This window comes from Hyaena hyaena, unplaced genomic scaffold (assembly GCF_003009895.1).
Source record: "Hyaena hyaena isolate Hyena2069 unplaced genomic scaffold, ASM300989v1 scaffold_786, whole genome shotgun sequence".
NCBI lineage: Eukaryota > Metazoa > Chordata > Mammalia > Carnivora > Hyaenidae > Hyaena > Hyaena hyaena.
Genome location: NW_024081421.1, coordinates 180019 through 195722, shown reverse-complemented (window position 1 = coordinate 195722; position 15704 = coordinate 180019). Strand labels below are relative to the sequence as shown.

At 35.7% G+C, this 15704-nt stretch overlaps 1 protein-coding gene across 3 annotated transcripts in view; it reads right to left on the bottom strand.

Moving 5' to 3' along the window:
* The window catches only part of ANKRD12 (ankyrin repeat domain 12), a 126610-nt gene that overhangs the window by 51536 nt on the left and 59370 nt on the right, over positions 1-15704 (bottom strand). For all 3 annotated transcript variants that reach the window (XM_039219096.1, XM_039219098.1, XM_039219095.1), the window contains 2 exons: positions 14445-14645; positions 11473-11615 (listed from right to left, as the gene is read on the bottom strand). In XM_039219096.1, coding sequence (XP_039075027.1) covers positions 11473-11615; positions 14445-14645 — 344 coding nt within the window. The remainder of the gene's footprint in view (positions 1-11472; positions 11616-14444; positions 14646-15704) is intronic.

Sequence of the window (15704 nt, the reverse complement as noted above, 5' to 3'; positions counted from 1 at the left end):
CTTTTTTTTTAAGGCATTGGGGCGCCTGGGTGGCTCACTCAGTTAAGTGTCTGACTCTTGGTTTAAGCTCAGGTCATGATCCTGAGGTTTCATGAGTTCGAGCCTCATGCTGGGCTCTGCACTGGCAAGGCAGAGCCTGCTTGGGATTCTCTCCCTCTCTCTCTCTGCCCCTCCCCCACTCACATGGTATTGGTGTCTCTCAAAAGAAACCTAATTTAAAAAAAATAGGCTTCATGCCTAAGTGCAGAGCCTAACAAGAGGTTTCTAACTCACGACCATGAGATGAAGACCTGAGCTAAGACAGAGTCAGATGCTTACCCAATGAGCCACCCAGACGCCCTAGAATTAATGAATCTTAGGTTTTAAGGCTCTCACTTTCATGTTCCCATTATAGTGTCTTGTATCTAATTTTGTATTCATTACTTTGACGCTGTTCTTAAGCTCTCTTCTCCTCTACCACATAAAGTAAACTTTGGGCTCCACAAAACCAGGACGTGCCTGGTTAGTCATTTCATTTCTTTTGTTTGTTGCTTATCTCCTTCTGTCTATGTTTTTAAACCTCTTTTTGATTGGGTCTGTTTTTTAAAAAAATTTTTTAATGTTTATTTATTTTTGAGAGAGAGAGAGAGCATGATCATGGGAGGTGCAGAGAAAGAGGGAGACACAGAATCTAAAGCAGGCTCCAGGCTCTGAGCTGTCAGTACAGAGCCAAACGCAGGGCCTGAACTCACAAATGGTGAGATCATGACCTGAGCAAAGTCAGAGGCTTAACTGACTGAGCCACCCAGGCATCCCAGATTGTCTCCTTTCTTAGAGGCCAGTCTCTTTCATCTTAGAAAAAAAAGGCAATAAAGAAATGAAACACAGATAAAACAAGAAATTGTTTAAACCTATATTTCCCTCTTCTAGCCAAATCTTTTTTCCTTCACAGTCAAGCTTTTGAAATGATGTTCTGAGGCTTTGACCTTTATGACTCTTCATTCTTCTACCTGCAATGATGCTATCATCAGTCCTATGAAATGGGATCCATAAAGATCTAAGCCAATGATTGTTTCCCTAGGGCTCTGTCCTTGATTCATGGTCTCATGCTCTAGTCTATGTTATCTATTTGGAGATCTCATCCAGTCTGTTTGAATATGATTGACAATTATGCAATCCATTCATTTATTTTCATTCTCTTGTTTGCTCTTTCTTAGCCCTCTCTCTTGAGTTCCAAACACAAATATCCTGGATATATTAATGAATGAATATATTTGTATTTCAAGACAATAGTTGAAACCAATAGGTCCCAAAGAGAGTTCATTAAAATTTCTACCTTATCTTTTATCTATTTCTATTCTCAATGACCAGTACCTAAATATACCCAGTCACCGAAGCCAGAAAGCTGGGAGTCATCACTTACACTTGTTTTTCACTGTAGTCTATGTTAAGTATTATTTTCCTGCTTGCTTCTGGTCTCTTTTTGTTTTCACCTTCTATTTCCACTGTGTGTTCTACATATATAAATCTATACAATAATTAATTAACATATTTCTCTCCCCCTAGACCACAAACTTCATGTGGGATCAAGTATTTATTCCTAACACACAACAATGGTATTTTCTGATATTTAGGAAATAAACGTCTTTATAAAGAAACCATATGAAATAAAATGTTACAAATTAGTAATTCTTAACATATGAAAAATAGTCAAGAAAAATGAAGACTAATAGTGAATAATGGAAAATTTTTTCTGGACTAAGAATAAACTATCAATGTAGAAAATGTGAAATATAAGAATGTATTAAGAAAACAAATCACTCATGATTCCAACTGTTAATATTTTATCCCCTTTTTTGTTTGCTAATTTTTATCAAATTACACATGCTTATGATTTTAAAAGAACAACTAGTTTTTCAAGGCCACTGGTGAAGAATGACTATCTCCAAAACGTATGTCCACATTTTTAAGTAACATACTTAAGTTTGCTGCTTCCGTATTTTTCAGTTTTAGGCACTGCCTATTATCTTACAATGGAAGATATGGATTCAGTGGTCTTTCACCAATTCTCATCCTCTCTCCTCCCACGCACATACACTTTCCTTCCTCTTAGCTTTCTTATGTATTTCTTGTGATTCATTAGGACTAATAAAAATGTTGAGTCAAGTAGTGCTCTGTGACTAAATTTCCATTCTTATACAACTTTATTTTCCCCCTGTGGAGTTAACTGCCTTTTTCGTTTGCTTAGTTTTCTACATAACCATTTTTAATTCATCCCTCAATCTGCTACAAGTATAGTCCTCTTCAATTCAGTATACTATCACTTTTTGTTACAAACGCCTTTCTCCAAGCCTTCTAATGTGCTCTAATATAGACTGGTTGCTCTCTAGATTTGCTTCCCAGCTGTTACCTCCCTTCATCCTATAACCCTAGAAATACCCTTTCCTCAATTTTGTGTTGGATTCTTTAGATCTTTTTAGATTCTTTTGTAAAGAAAATGTTTATTTTTAGAGAGAGAGAGAGAGAAAGAGCAAGAATGAGTGGGGGAGGGGCAAAGAGAAGGAGAGAATCCCAAGCAGGTTCCATGCTCAGCGTGGAGCCTGACTCTGGCTGGGCTCAATCTCATGACCATGAGATCATGACTCGAATTGAAATCAAGAGTCAGACACTCAAATAACTGAGACATCCAGGTGTCCTGATCCTATCTCCTTTTTCGATTTACTCCCTTTATTTTATTAAAAAACCAACTCCAGAAATTCCTGAAGATGTAAATATTTTGAGATTTTTTTTTTTTTTTACATGTCAGAAAATACTTTTATTTTACCTTCATTAAATTTTGGTCTGGATATAGAACAATTTTCCCTCCAATTTTGAAGGCATCACTCCATTATCTTCTAGCTTCTAGTATTGTTAATGAAAAGTCTGATGGCATTCTGATTTTTTTACCTAATATAATGATTTGTTTTTTTCTCTCTGTATATTTCAGGACATTCTTTGCCCCTGTTGTTCTGAAATTCCAGGATAATTTTTTTTTTTTTTTTTAGTTTATCTCGAGAGAGAGAAAGAGAGAGTACAGCGGGGGAGGAACAGAAAGAGAGGGAGAGAGAGAGAATCCAAAGCAGGCTCTACAGTCAGAAGACCCAATATGGGTCTTGAACTCAGGAACCGCAAAATCATTACCCAAGCTGAAACCAAGAAATTGGATGCTTAACCAACTAAGCCAGCCAGGCGGCACAAGAATAATAACATATCTTGATCTTGGTCTTTTTACATCCATTGTGCTGAGCATTCAACTGCCATTTGAATCTGAAGACACATGTTCCTTCAGTTCTAGGAAAACTTCTGGTTTTATTTACTATCCTTTCTGTTTTCAATGTTCTGTCTTTGAAGAACTCTTGTGAAGAAACTAGATCTCCTAAAGTAATCATCTTTTTTCTCATTTCTGCATCTTCACCTTTGTCTTTTGCTTCCTAGTTTCTGGGAGATTTCTTCAACTTTATCTTTAATCCTCAAAACTGACCCTTGAACAACATGGAGGTTAGGGGGCACAGATTTCTATGTAGTTGAAAATCCATGTATAATTTTTGACTCCCCAAGAGCTTAATTAATAATAGTCTACTACTGACTGGAAGCCTTAGCAATTACTTAGACCATGAATTAACACATATTTTGTGGGTTTTTATGTATCATATGCTATATTCCTACAATAAAGCAAGCTGGAGAAAAGTCAATGTATTAAGAAAATCACAAGAAAGAGGTGCCTAGGTGGTTCAGTTGGCTGAGCATCTGACTCTTGAGTTTGGCTCAGGTCATGATCTCACAGGGAGATCAAGCCCCGTGTCAACGCTGTGCACTGATGGTGTGGAGCCTGCTTGGGATTCTCTTTCTCTACACCCTCCCTCCCTGTCAAAATAAACAAACATTTTTAAAAAATCACAAGGAAAAGTACATGTGCAGTACTATACCATATTTATCAAAAAAAAAAAAAAATCTGCAAGTGGACCCAAGCAATTGAAACTTGTGTTGTTCAAGGGTCAACTGTACTCCATTTTTCACTTGTTACCATATTATTAATATCTAAGAGGTTTTTTCCTTCACTCACTGTTCCCTATTTAATGCATTCAGCTCTTACTTCATAGCTACAATAGATCCTTACCTCTTTGGGAAAGCTGATGGCTTTAGGGGAACTTCCTCATGGCATTATTTTGTCCTCCAAGTTCCTACTTTTCTGTTTGCTTGTTTTGATCTTTATCATCTATATTAGAGACTTTTCCAAAATGCAAGTGGATCACTGACTCTCCACACTTAAGAGTAAGCCACTGAAAGACTTATGGAAAGTTTTATTGGCATGGTTAAGACTTATTGACAGATGTACTTCATGTTAGTGAGATATAACAGGATCATTTCATCAGACTCCCCTCTCAGCTAGTTCAATTTCCTGTGGAGAATCTTTCAACTCATGCCTAAAACTGTAAGCCTATCAGCATTTTGGTTGCTGAAAGGAGGCTGGGCTCTTAATATTTAGTATATTTCACTTAGTTTACTTATACTTAATCCTTACTCTCAACTATTGTTGCGGTATCTCAGACCAGAATATGTGGTTTATACTTGCCAGTAAATCAACCTCCCATCATCTGCTGGGGTGGGAGAGGTGTAATTATCTGGCTGTGTAGATAGGGTTAGGAAGGGGATATAAGGGTCAAAAAGACTTTGATACAATTCTCTTCTTTTCAGTCCTATCTTAATAGGCACTTGCAGAAGTACCAAGTGCCACCAATTTCCAAGGTCTAATCTTTCTGGGATTTTGCGTTGGTATGGCTTTGGTTTCAATTTTCTTTGATTTTCTAAATCAGGAGTTGGCCAATAACAAATAATCTTTTATATTCTTGTAAAATACTCTAAAAAGGATTCATATAGGAGAATTAGTTCAGAGGAAGAGAGAGCAAGAAAAGAGGGTAGACAGAGAAGGGATGGTGGAGGTAGCACATAGCCAGCAAAATCTAAAGTATTTACTATCTGGCCTGTTAGAGAAAAATCTGGCAACTCCTGTTCTAGATCAGTAACCACTCATTTCCTCTAATTTTCTTCTCCCAAAGTATTGGTTTTCTTGTCGTCTTCTTTTGTCCTTGTGCATCTGTCATTTACAATCTCCTCTTACTGTCATTTTAGGGGTTTGAGAAGGTAACTGAAGTAAAAACTTGTAGTTGTTATGGATAATATTGTACTGCACATTTTTATAAGTTGAAAATTTTCCATTTTTAGGCTTATTTCCTTAGGCTAGAGCCAAAGGATAAAAAACAGAATGCAGGATCTTGATACCACTGAAAGCTTTCTACACCCATTAGGAAATAACCAGCCAAAAGATATTACATTACTATGATGAATCAGGGCAGGTGGTTAATTCAAACAGGATACAAAAACCCCAACCTCAACAGTCCTTCACAGAACATCCGCAGATGCAAATAATTATTTACCCTAAAAGGATTTAAAGGAGTTGCCTGGGTGGCTCAGTCAGGCATCCAACTTCAGCTCGGTCATGATCTCACAGTTCGTGGGTTTGAACTCCACGTCAAGCTCTGTGCTGACTGCTCAGAACCTGGAGACTGTTTCGGATTCTGTCTGTCTCTCTCTGTCCCTCCCCAACTTGTACTCTCCCTCAAAAATAAAATAAACCTTAAGAAAATTTTTAAAGGATTTAAAGTAACTTAAAGCTGCTTAAAACACAAGAGCCAACAAATCTGAAATAGTAAAAATTATGCAGTAAGACTGGAGATAGGAATCTAAAGTAGAAGTAGGGATAAGACAATCACAAAAATCTGTATCATGAAATACTATATACATTTGCAAAAGTTAAGCTAAAGATTAGGTTCTTAATAAGTTATGTTAGTCTAAATAATTTAGAACAGGACACAAAACTGCTATCTTTCTGCTTCACCCACCCCAAAAATGTTTTATGGATGGCTGAAGTTCTCACAGGTATTACTGAGTGAGAAAAATTTAATTCTTAGATATACACTCGTAACAAATGGTACAAATATACACAAATGAGAGTTTGGTGGCTCTCATTTCGCTCCTCCTCCTTATGCACAAGTATGCACAAGTAAAAGAACAAGGAAAAAATAGCTCTCAATAAGCTCTGAATTGTGACTCCTACTATCCTAGGCATGTTGGTAGGAGGAAAAGCAAAGGTCTCTTGAAAGTAGCATGCCAGTCTCCCTGGAAATAGTGTTTGAGTCCCTATAAGTATAGGAGCTCAAAGGTCAGCCTCTGGAAATATTTGCAGCTATGTGCACATTTAGAAACTTGTATTCACAGAAACATGTCTAACAAGGCATAATTCTTTAACATTATAGTTAGAAATTAGGAAATCATCACTTTAAAGAAAAATAATTCATCCTTGATAAGCTATCAAGGATGAATATTGTTTAAAAAAAGAGCAAGAAGTATAATTCTTAAATAGCAGCACTAGAAAATAAGTTACTTTCTGATAAATGCAGTGGGAAAGAAGTGTACCCTATATATTATCAGGCCTTAAATAAAGTCTTTTGCATTCCGCTTTATCCTTGGCCAGTTATGTACTCATCCATCCACTCATGTACCTACACATGCATGCATGCAGAATTTAGTGTTATGTGTTAAGTCTTATGTAACAGGAAGTTCCAGTGTTTAGTGTCCCACTAAAACAAATCCATACAAAAAGCCTAGATGCATGCTCTCACAGTGCACTGCAGGAAACACACAGTATATCAGTAAAAGCAAGAGCTGGAAGTGCTATCACACAGGCATATACAAATTGCCAAAGGAGTAGAAAAGACTGGTCCAATGGTAAACAAAAACGAGTTCAGGAAAAACAGCATTTACAGACTGCATTTTTCTTCAAAATTAGAACTTCTTTGAGAATCATAAAAAATACCTTAGAGAAAAAAAGTAAATGAGAAAAATAGCATTTTTAATTTCCAAATTTTGGTTTCTAAATATTTGAGTATATTTGAAAAATAGTAATATAAAGGTAGCTTTTGAAACTTTTACCTCTGACATTTCTATACCATTTTAGATTTCAAGGTGTGTTTACATGCATAGTGTCTTTTTTCCTTCAAAATATTCCCTTCGATAGGTATTGTTATATAATTTAAAGATGAGGAAATGGAGATTCAGAGGAAAAAAGCAACTTGTTCAAAATCACATAGTTAGTAAATTGGCTAAGCCACAACTGAATTCATATCTATCTTCCAAATTCCATTTTTTTCTTCAACTAGAGTAAAATTTGCCTTTTAAGACAGGCAGCTTGACACTGAAATTTTTACTGCATGTCAAGAAGAAAACAGGGCAGAGAATGTTTGCTGCTAAAGAGAGAAAAAAGGGGATTTTCTAGCAGAAATATCAAAATGCAGGATATCGAAATGCAATCTAGGCCATTACAAAGCATGTCCTATCTTTCTCATTATAGTGGAGACTCATTAAATAACAACTCTCCCAGATCACTGAATCATCATATCATTTTTTGTCTTAGAAAAACATGGAGATTTCTATTTTTTGGTTCCTTAATTTGGAGGCCTATCAATTTAATAAACTTGGGAGTGTCTTGGGAGAGCAGGAGTTCCTATGTTAATGCCCTGTCACATCTCATGGAGAGGCTGGGTATTGAAATATAACCGGGTACAGTCTTAACAAGACACACCAGAAGCTTGTTTGCTTCTGTGAAGATTAAAAGAACCAATGCATATAAAGCATTTAGAACACTTTTTGTCCCATAGTGAAAATACAACTACTCATAAGAAGTTAACGTAATGTAGCTCACAAAATAACACAAAATAAAAAATCAAAACAGACAAGTTATTCAATTCATATTTAGCTTCATTCTCCAGTCATTTTATCATGTGAATACTGAGGACTTTTCTTACTGTAAAATCTAATTTCCATTTTTGTCACCAAGTTGATTTTTCCTATTATTTGACTTTAGGAAATATTCACTGAAGCCTACTGAGTCAACGAAGACAAATAAATGCAACTACCTGAAAATGCAAAGTTACAAGAACCTCAGATAAATAATTTATGTGACACTCCATTACCTACTCTTCCTTAATATGAAAATTTTCAGTAGTTCCAAATGTTTTTTAGATCAATAAGCAATTACATCTTCATTTGCAATGAAATGGTGCCACTTACATGCACACTGTTCAAACATTCCTCAAAGAAAATGTTACTTATGGCACAGTTTCAAGCAGAAGAAACTGCTGACTTCATGGAATTCAGAGTATAAGGAGGTATTAAACATGATGGTAATGAAGACTAAGTGTTCATCCAGCTTGAAAAGAAATGCTCAGTATAATCCTAGACTTGTTGAAAGATAACCAAATCCTTTCCTTTTCTTCTTCAATCACTATCATTGGGCTAATCAATAGGAAAACAATGTATGAGAACATTTTTTAAAAGAGAATTTCCTGACTTTATCGGTTCACTTGAGATTAGGTCACCATGAAAAGAAGGTTTTACCCAAGTGTCTAGAGTTTGAAGGTTACACAGGCCAGTGTTCGACTCTTGTCCGGAGAAACCGGACAGTGAATGGTTGACTGGATTTGCTGCTGGTAAGCAAGGAGGGAGGGCAGTCATGGAAACAGATCTGCAGGTTCACTAGTGGTAGCAAATGTTGTTTCCCTGAGCCACACCTGTACTGTGGATTGGAGTGGAGAGGCTGCTGCAAATGCATCAACAGTGCTAGGTAGCAGTGCTGGGCAGGAGCTTCCGTCTGAGGATTATAGGGGATGTTTTGCACTGCTCAGATACCCTCTTCTAGACCAAGATGCTTATAGCCCCAAATGCTGGGAGTGGCACCACTTAAGGGGTATGTCGCCTTGCCATCAGCAGCTTGTATTCATTAACTGATCCATGCATGGGCACACAGACCTAGCCCTTACCTCAAATCAGAGCAAACTCAGAAGTGCATCCTCATATCAAGGACTCCCTGTGACGATGGCTGAAGCTTTTGTTGCAGCTGCATTGCAGTTCAGCTTCTCCTTTTATTTTATCCTGCTGCTGTCATATCCTAACAGGTGTTGCTCCTGAGATCACATCCCTCTTTTCTCCTATTAAGAACCTCCAAATTTATGTCTCAGAATCCCAGGGCACTCAACCTATGTATAGGTGAGAGCAGTCCTATGAAGCAAACTTTAAAACAGGATTTTTGAACTAAATTACATGCTGGCTGCCATGAGATGCAGTACTGAGAGCCCTGGCATATGGTGGTCACTGTTCAAACTTTCAGGCCTTTGAGAGGTAGGTATCAGGGAAGTACTAATTATAATGATAGCATTTCTGTTCTCAAGTCTTCAGGTGAATGCACCTTTTCCATCCCTGAAGAAGGGAAGTTCTTCTCAAAATAAGAGTAAGATTCTGGGTTTAGATAGCACAGTGGAAGACAGTTTAATGGTATCTTACTTTAAGTCAGGAGGATTAAATGTAAGTTTCTCTAACACAGAATGAGTTCACAGTATCCTCTTACGACTGTCGAACAAAAACTCCTCCTCTATTTGGCTTCTAGAAAGCTAGAAAAACACTCTTATATCATCCAGACAGGAAAGTAGAATATTGCCTTCTGGAGAAACTATCTATCCCAAGAGAAGAACCTATAAATACTGACATTTAGGAGACTTCTGACAAAACAGCCATCTTGTCCACCAGACAAACTACAGAAAAGCCCACCAGCCAACAAACTCTGTACATTACACATCTTGTCGACCAGGCTTTTTAGAGCTTCAGTCAAATATGAATGAACAAAAGTTAACAGAAGATCTCTAATGTGAGAAATACACATCAGAGCAATAAAGGATCTTGGGGAAATCCATGACCATGCAGGAAGCAGAACAAACCACTTAATTAATGAAAGTTAAGATGGGCACCCAGAAACTGGAAATCTAATAGAAAGACTGAAAATCCCACATGGGATTAACGGTTAAGTGAATTTCCAGGACAGCATCTATGCCTCAGATCTAGAGAGCAACTAGTTCCAAAGAGATCAGGATACAAGATATCTTATATAAAGGGATGTGAAAAATTCCACAGGTGTTTCTCAAAAGTAGTAAACTGATCAATGTACTTTACCTTATTTAGAGGCTAAATGAGTTGTATCAGAGAGTATAGAGAAGAACAAATATAGGTGCATAAAAAGCTAAATTAACAAAAAAAGAAAAGGCAATATATTAACCCAGATAATGAAACAGAAAAATCCAAAAAGAAAATACAATTATAGACAGTACCATAAAGACTAGTAAAAACTATACAATATAGATTCTGTGAATATCTGAACAATAATAAAATCCTCTAAGGAGGTCAATAAATAAAAACTAAAAATTAAAAAGCAAGACAGCTTCATTTTGCTAGAATACAGAAGAAACACCTGTTAGTCGCTTCTGCCAAGGTGCCTAGTTGGTTCAGTCAGTTAAGTGGCCCACTCTTAATTTCAGCTCAGAGCATGATCTCCATCTCATAGTTTGTGAGATCGAGCCCTGAGTCAGGCTCTGTAATGACCGTGTGGAGCCTGCTTGGGATTCTCTTCCCTGCCTCTCTCTGCCCTTCCCCGTCTCTCTCTCTCTCTCTCTCAAAAATAAACAAACATTAAAAAAATAAAATAAAAATACTAAGAAGTAGAGAGGAAGGGGAGGGAGCCTGCAGTTATCTTTAGAAGCTAAAAGGTACTTTTCACTTTCTAAACTATATCCAAATATTCTTTAATAGGTTTTCTCTTTACATAGTTTTTACTTTGAAACACAAAATCCTGCTTTTGAACCAACCCTAATAGTGGCCCAGATTGATCTGTTTTACTGGAAGCAGATTACCACAATACAATTAAGCACTTAAAGACACTTAAAACATGAGATTCATTACAACAGAAATAGGTTTAAGCTTTGATATCAGCATAACAAAGATTGAAAATGCAAATGGATTTAAAACCTACAATGGTTCATAAAATTACATCAAATTAAACATGATGTTCAAAGATGCCATTAATTTGTAAGCACGTATAATCATGTTTGATTATGTTTTTATTACTATACATAAAAGCCATCTGAATATGTTAAATAGATAATATCAGCTAACATTCAGGAATGAAGGTTGTAGAGAAAGAGATCATTCAATATTAATATGTCTGGAAAAAATAGATAGGCAGGGTGACATGGTAAAATTTTAACTAGAAGTAAAACTTTTGTTAACTGCTACATCTAGTTATCTGACAGCAGAATGGTCTTGCAATACAATTTTGCCAACCTGTTTAATTAACTATCAAGTTCAATAAATTTTGTTTTAGATAAAACACTAAATCTGACTACAATATGAATTAGCAATTAGAAGGCAGAAAAAAGGGAAAATAAAATATAGATGAGCTGACCAACAAGCAACTAGTGAAATATGACATGAGATGGTAGGACTAAGAAGTGAACTAAATTACTCTGGGTTGAGTATTTTGAAAATGTATATTGATTTTTCTATCATACTTACATCTCTGTGCCCACTACTAGCAGAATCATGGAGTGGAGTGTCATCATCTAATCCTTGTGTGTTAACATCTGCTCCAGCTGCTATAAGTATCTTAGCAACATCATAATATCCAACGTTGCAAGCTTCATGCAATGGTGTCCAACCTAAAGTTAGCATATTAATTTAACATACGGTTAATTTATACTAATTAAAAAAATATGCTTTTTATATAGATGTGTGAGACATATGAATTCTAATGCACATTGTACAGAAGGAAACAGGAATGATGAACAAGCTACTGGAAATAAACACCTAAGAACATCACCAATTTTATAGAAGGTTTATTTATGTTAATATTATTTCCACTGGGGATAATTTTACCAAAATATTAAACTTTTAAGCTTATCCAATAAATATAAACTTGCTCTATTTTATAATAATCATCTGAACTATGGATAAAAGAATAGGAAAAGGGAAAAAATTAACAAGCTTGTTAGGGGATTTCAGCAAACAAAAACCTCTCTGAAGAGTTTTCATCTTTTCTAGACTTAATACTTACTTTAACTAAAATTTATCACTGCAATAATTTTGGTGGCTAAAAAAGTTGTGTTTGTGAAAGAAAAATAACAAAAAATGCAACAAAGAAAATAAACATCACTCATAATTCTACCACCATATGAAGAATGTAGCCTAATTCTAGCCTCTCTCCTCTTAGATCCGTAATTTTTTCTTTTTCTTTTATTTTACTATTATTTTTTTTAAGTTCATTTTCAGAGAGGAACAGCGAGCAGCATGAGCAGGGAGGGGTAGAGAGAGAGGGAGAAAGACAATCCTAAGCAGCACAGAGCTTGACTTGGGGCTCAATCCCATGAATTACAAGACCCATGACCTGAGCTGAAATCAAGAGTCAGACACTCAATCGAGCTACCCAGGTGTCCTTCTTTTTTTTTTTATTTTAGAGAGAAAGAGCGTGAGCAGGGGAGAGGGACAGAGGGAGAGAGAGAATCTTATACTTTTTTTTTTTTTTTTCTAATTTCTGAGAGAGAGAGAGACAGCATGAGCAGGGAGGGTCAGAGAGAGAGAGAGAGAGAGAGAGAGAGAGAGAGAGACGCAGAATCTGAAGCAGGGTCCAGGCTCTGAGCTATCAGCACAGAGCGTGATGCACTGCTTGAACTCAAGAACTATGAGATCATGACCTGAGCTGAAGTTGGATGCTTAACCAACTGAGCCACTCAGGCACCCCTAACATTTATTTTTGAGGGGAGGGGCAGAGAGGGGGGTGAGGGGGAGAGAGGGGGGAGGGAGGGGGAAGAGAGAGAGACATAGCACAGGTAGGGGAGGTACAGAGAGATAGACGAAGAATCCGAAGCAGGCTCCAGGCTCTGAACTGTCAGAAGTCTGATGCAGTGCTTGAATTCACCAACTGAGAGATCATGACTTGAGCTGAAGTCAGATGCTTAACCGACTGAGACAACCAGATGGCCCCTTATTTTTAAAATACTAAAAACAATGCCATAACAAATATTCTTATAACTAAATTTTCATGCATATCCATATCTAACTATTTAAGATAAATCTTTAGGAGTGGAATTGTTAGATCAAAGTATTTTTTTGGTTTCAAGTTTTCTCCTAGAACGGATGCTATGCATTTTATGTCTCATTCTTTAAAGGAGACCCTGTACATTGCGCTCTTCCCCACTCACACCGAACAGAGAAATAAATTCCACATGTATTCTAACAGGGCTATATGTAAAAGCAGAACAAAAACAAAATATAGGAATGAGAAAACAGAGGGGTGTATAGGAGCAGAGAAGTCCTTATTAAAAAACAACAAAGAACTCATAAATAAAAAGATAAACTGATACAGTTACATAAAAAATGAAAACTCTAAGTACAATAAACACTGAAATAAAAATTCAAACACACAGTGACGACTTTTACATTATCTGACAGAGAAGTAAAACCTATACTAAGACAAAAGGCTCTTACATATTAATCATATTGCCACCATTGGACAAATGGGCAAAAGGCCAGATCTGGCCATTTTTTCCATTTGTCAGATTGTTAGTAATTAAATTGATAATATCCAGCTTTAGTGAAGATGTGAAGAAAAGTGCTCTTCTACATACTCTTGATGGTAGTGTAAACTGAAAAAAGATTTTTTTGGATGGCCATTTGCATATGTAACCACTTTAACAGTTTCAATTCTGAAATTCTTCTATAACTATACATGAAGTCATTTCTACAGGAGTGTTCACTAAAGTATTGTCCATGGAGTCTATACTATGCAATACTAATGCAGCTGTTGAAATGAATAAAACAGAACCAACTATATGGACTGGCAGAAAAATCTGTTAAGACAGTAGGTAAAAAAAGGTATGCTGTAGAACTACAGACCAATAAATATAGATGGGATGATTTAATTTTTTAAAAAGCCTATATATAAATAAATGTTCATTTTATACAGATGTTAATAAAAACATACAGAAAGGAAAACCTTCAAATCCTGGCAAAGAAAGAATCTGTATTGTAGTATATAAAGTATGGGAATCTCTCTGCATGCTTTTACTTTTTGAAATCTTTACAGTAAGAATGTACTGTTATGGTAATTGAGTAATTAAAATGAAACACCACCAGTGCTCTCTTAGAGTTCTCATGTTCAAGTTAATAAATGCTTTTGAAAGACTTATGAAAGAATTAACACTCTGAAAACCTTATGTAACTCTAATTTATCTAGAATAGAACCTAAAGAATTTTGTGGTAATGTATCAACTAAAATACACATTTAATATTTAAAAACTTGAATAGTTCTTAACACAGAACTGTAGCAGAGCATCATCAGGGTTTGTGTGCACACTCCAGAAGAATTTTGTAATACATTACACTTTTAGAACTCTTGTTTTAAGCAAGAGGAATACAGAATACAGATTAAATTGTTACCAGAATCTGTTTCAATGAGGTCCTGAGCATTAGTTTTTAATTACTAGTCTTACCTGCAAAATCTTTCACATTCACATTTGCCCCTAAACTTATTAATTCTTTGACTTGTTTCACATCTCCTCGAATAGCTGCCATGTGTAAAGGAGTTTCACCACGTTCATTTCTCTTATTAACTTTGTCTTTCTGTCGAGATGAGGAACTGGGAGTTTTCTTCTGGGCTGGTGTTGCTTGTGATGGATGATTTGGTGTGGAATCTGTAAGAAAAAAGTAGTTAATGAAAGTTCTAGACTGAACATTTTGTATGTTCATGGAAAGGTTTGTAATGTACAATTTCCTGGAATGGGGGAATATCTTCTCACCCTAACAACCCAAATTTGGCTTGGATGATATATTAAGAATTTAACCCAAAATACATTGAGATCATCTTCCTTTAGGGTTATTTATCAAATATTGCATGAGCAAATTTAGAAAAAAATTTTTATTCTCTCAATTCATAAAAATGCCTTAAATTAATAACAAAGTATCAAATATGTACTCTAAAAATGTTTGCTAAATAATTTGATAAATCACAAAAATATGTATTTTTCACGGAATGTTACTCTTATTCTAACACCTAACACCTAAATGACATTGAAGGCTAGAGTTCACACTGTAACTCAAAGTATTAGAGTTCTTCTATTTGGATATTAAGTGCAAACTGAGGTCATGAGTGATGTTAGCATTAAAATAAAGCTTAAGAGCTTCAAGCAATAAGGACTCTGGGAAGGCCTTTAAAGAGTGGGCTAATAAAAGAGAAAAAATTTTGCTTTGCTTTGCTTCTCATCTTTTGATTTTTGTTCCAGTCTGTATACTAAAAACAAGAATGTTAAACAAGACGATACCCAAAGTTCTCCCTCTTGTCCCCATTTCAGAACTACTGGGACAAAGACAAAACTTAAAATAGGTTTCTTAATCAGTGAAGGATTCTAGACATATGTACAGTGTTAATAATTAATTCTGAAAATTTACAACTATTTAAAAGAAACAAATGTTCTAAGAGGAAAGTTTATGGATAATAATTTTCTAGTGCCATATAATAATTTTCTTGCAAACTGACATAATTAGAGCACTAAAGTACCACTGTTCTTTCCCTAATAAGAAAAAAGCTTAAAATTTACATTTTGGATTTTAAAGTGCATTGTGTCAGTAACAGTCTCTTACCTGGACTTCTGTAAGTACACTTCATTAAGAGCAAGGACACTGTCTCTCTCCTTTTTTTTTGAATGCTAATTTCAATTTTTAATGTTTTTATTTAGCCGTGGTCAGAATAACTT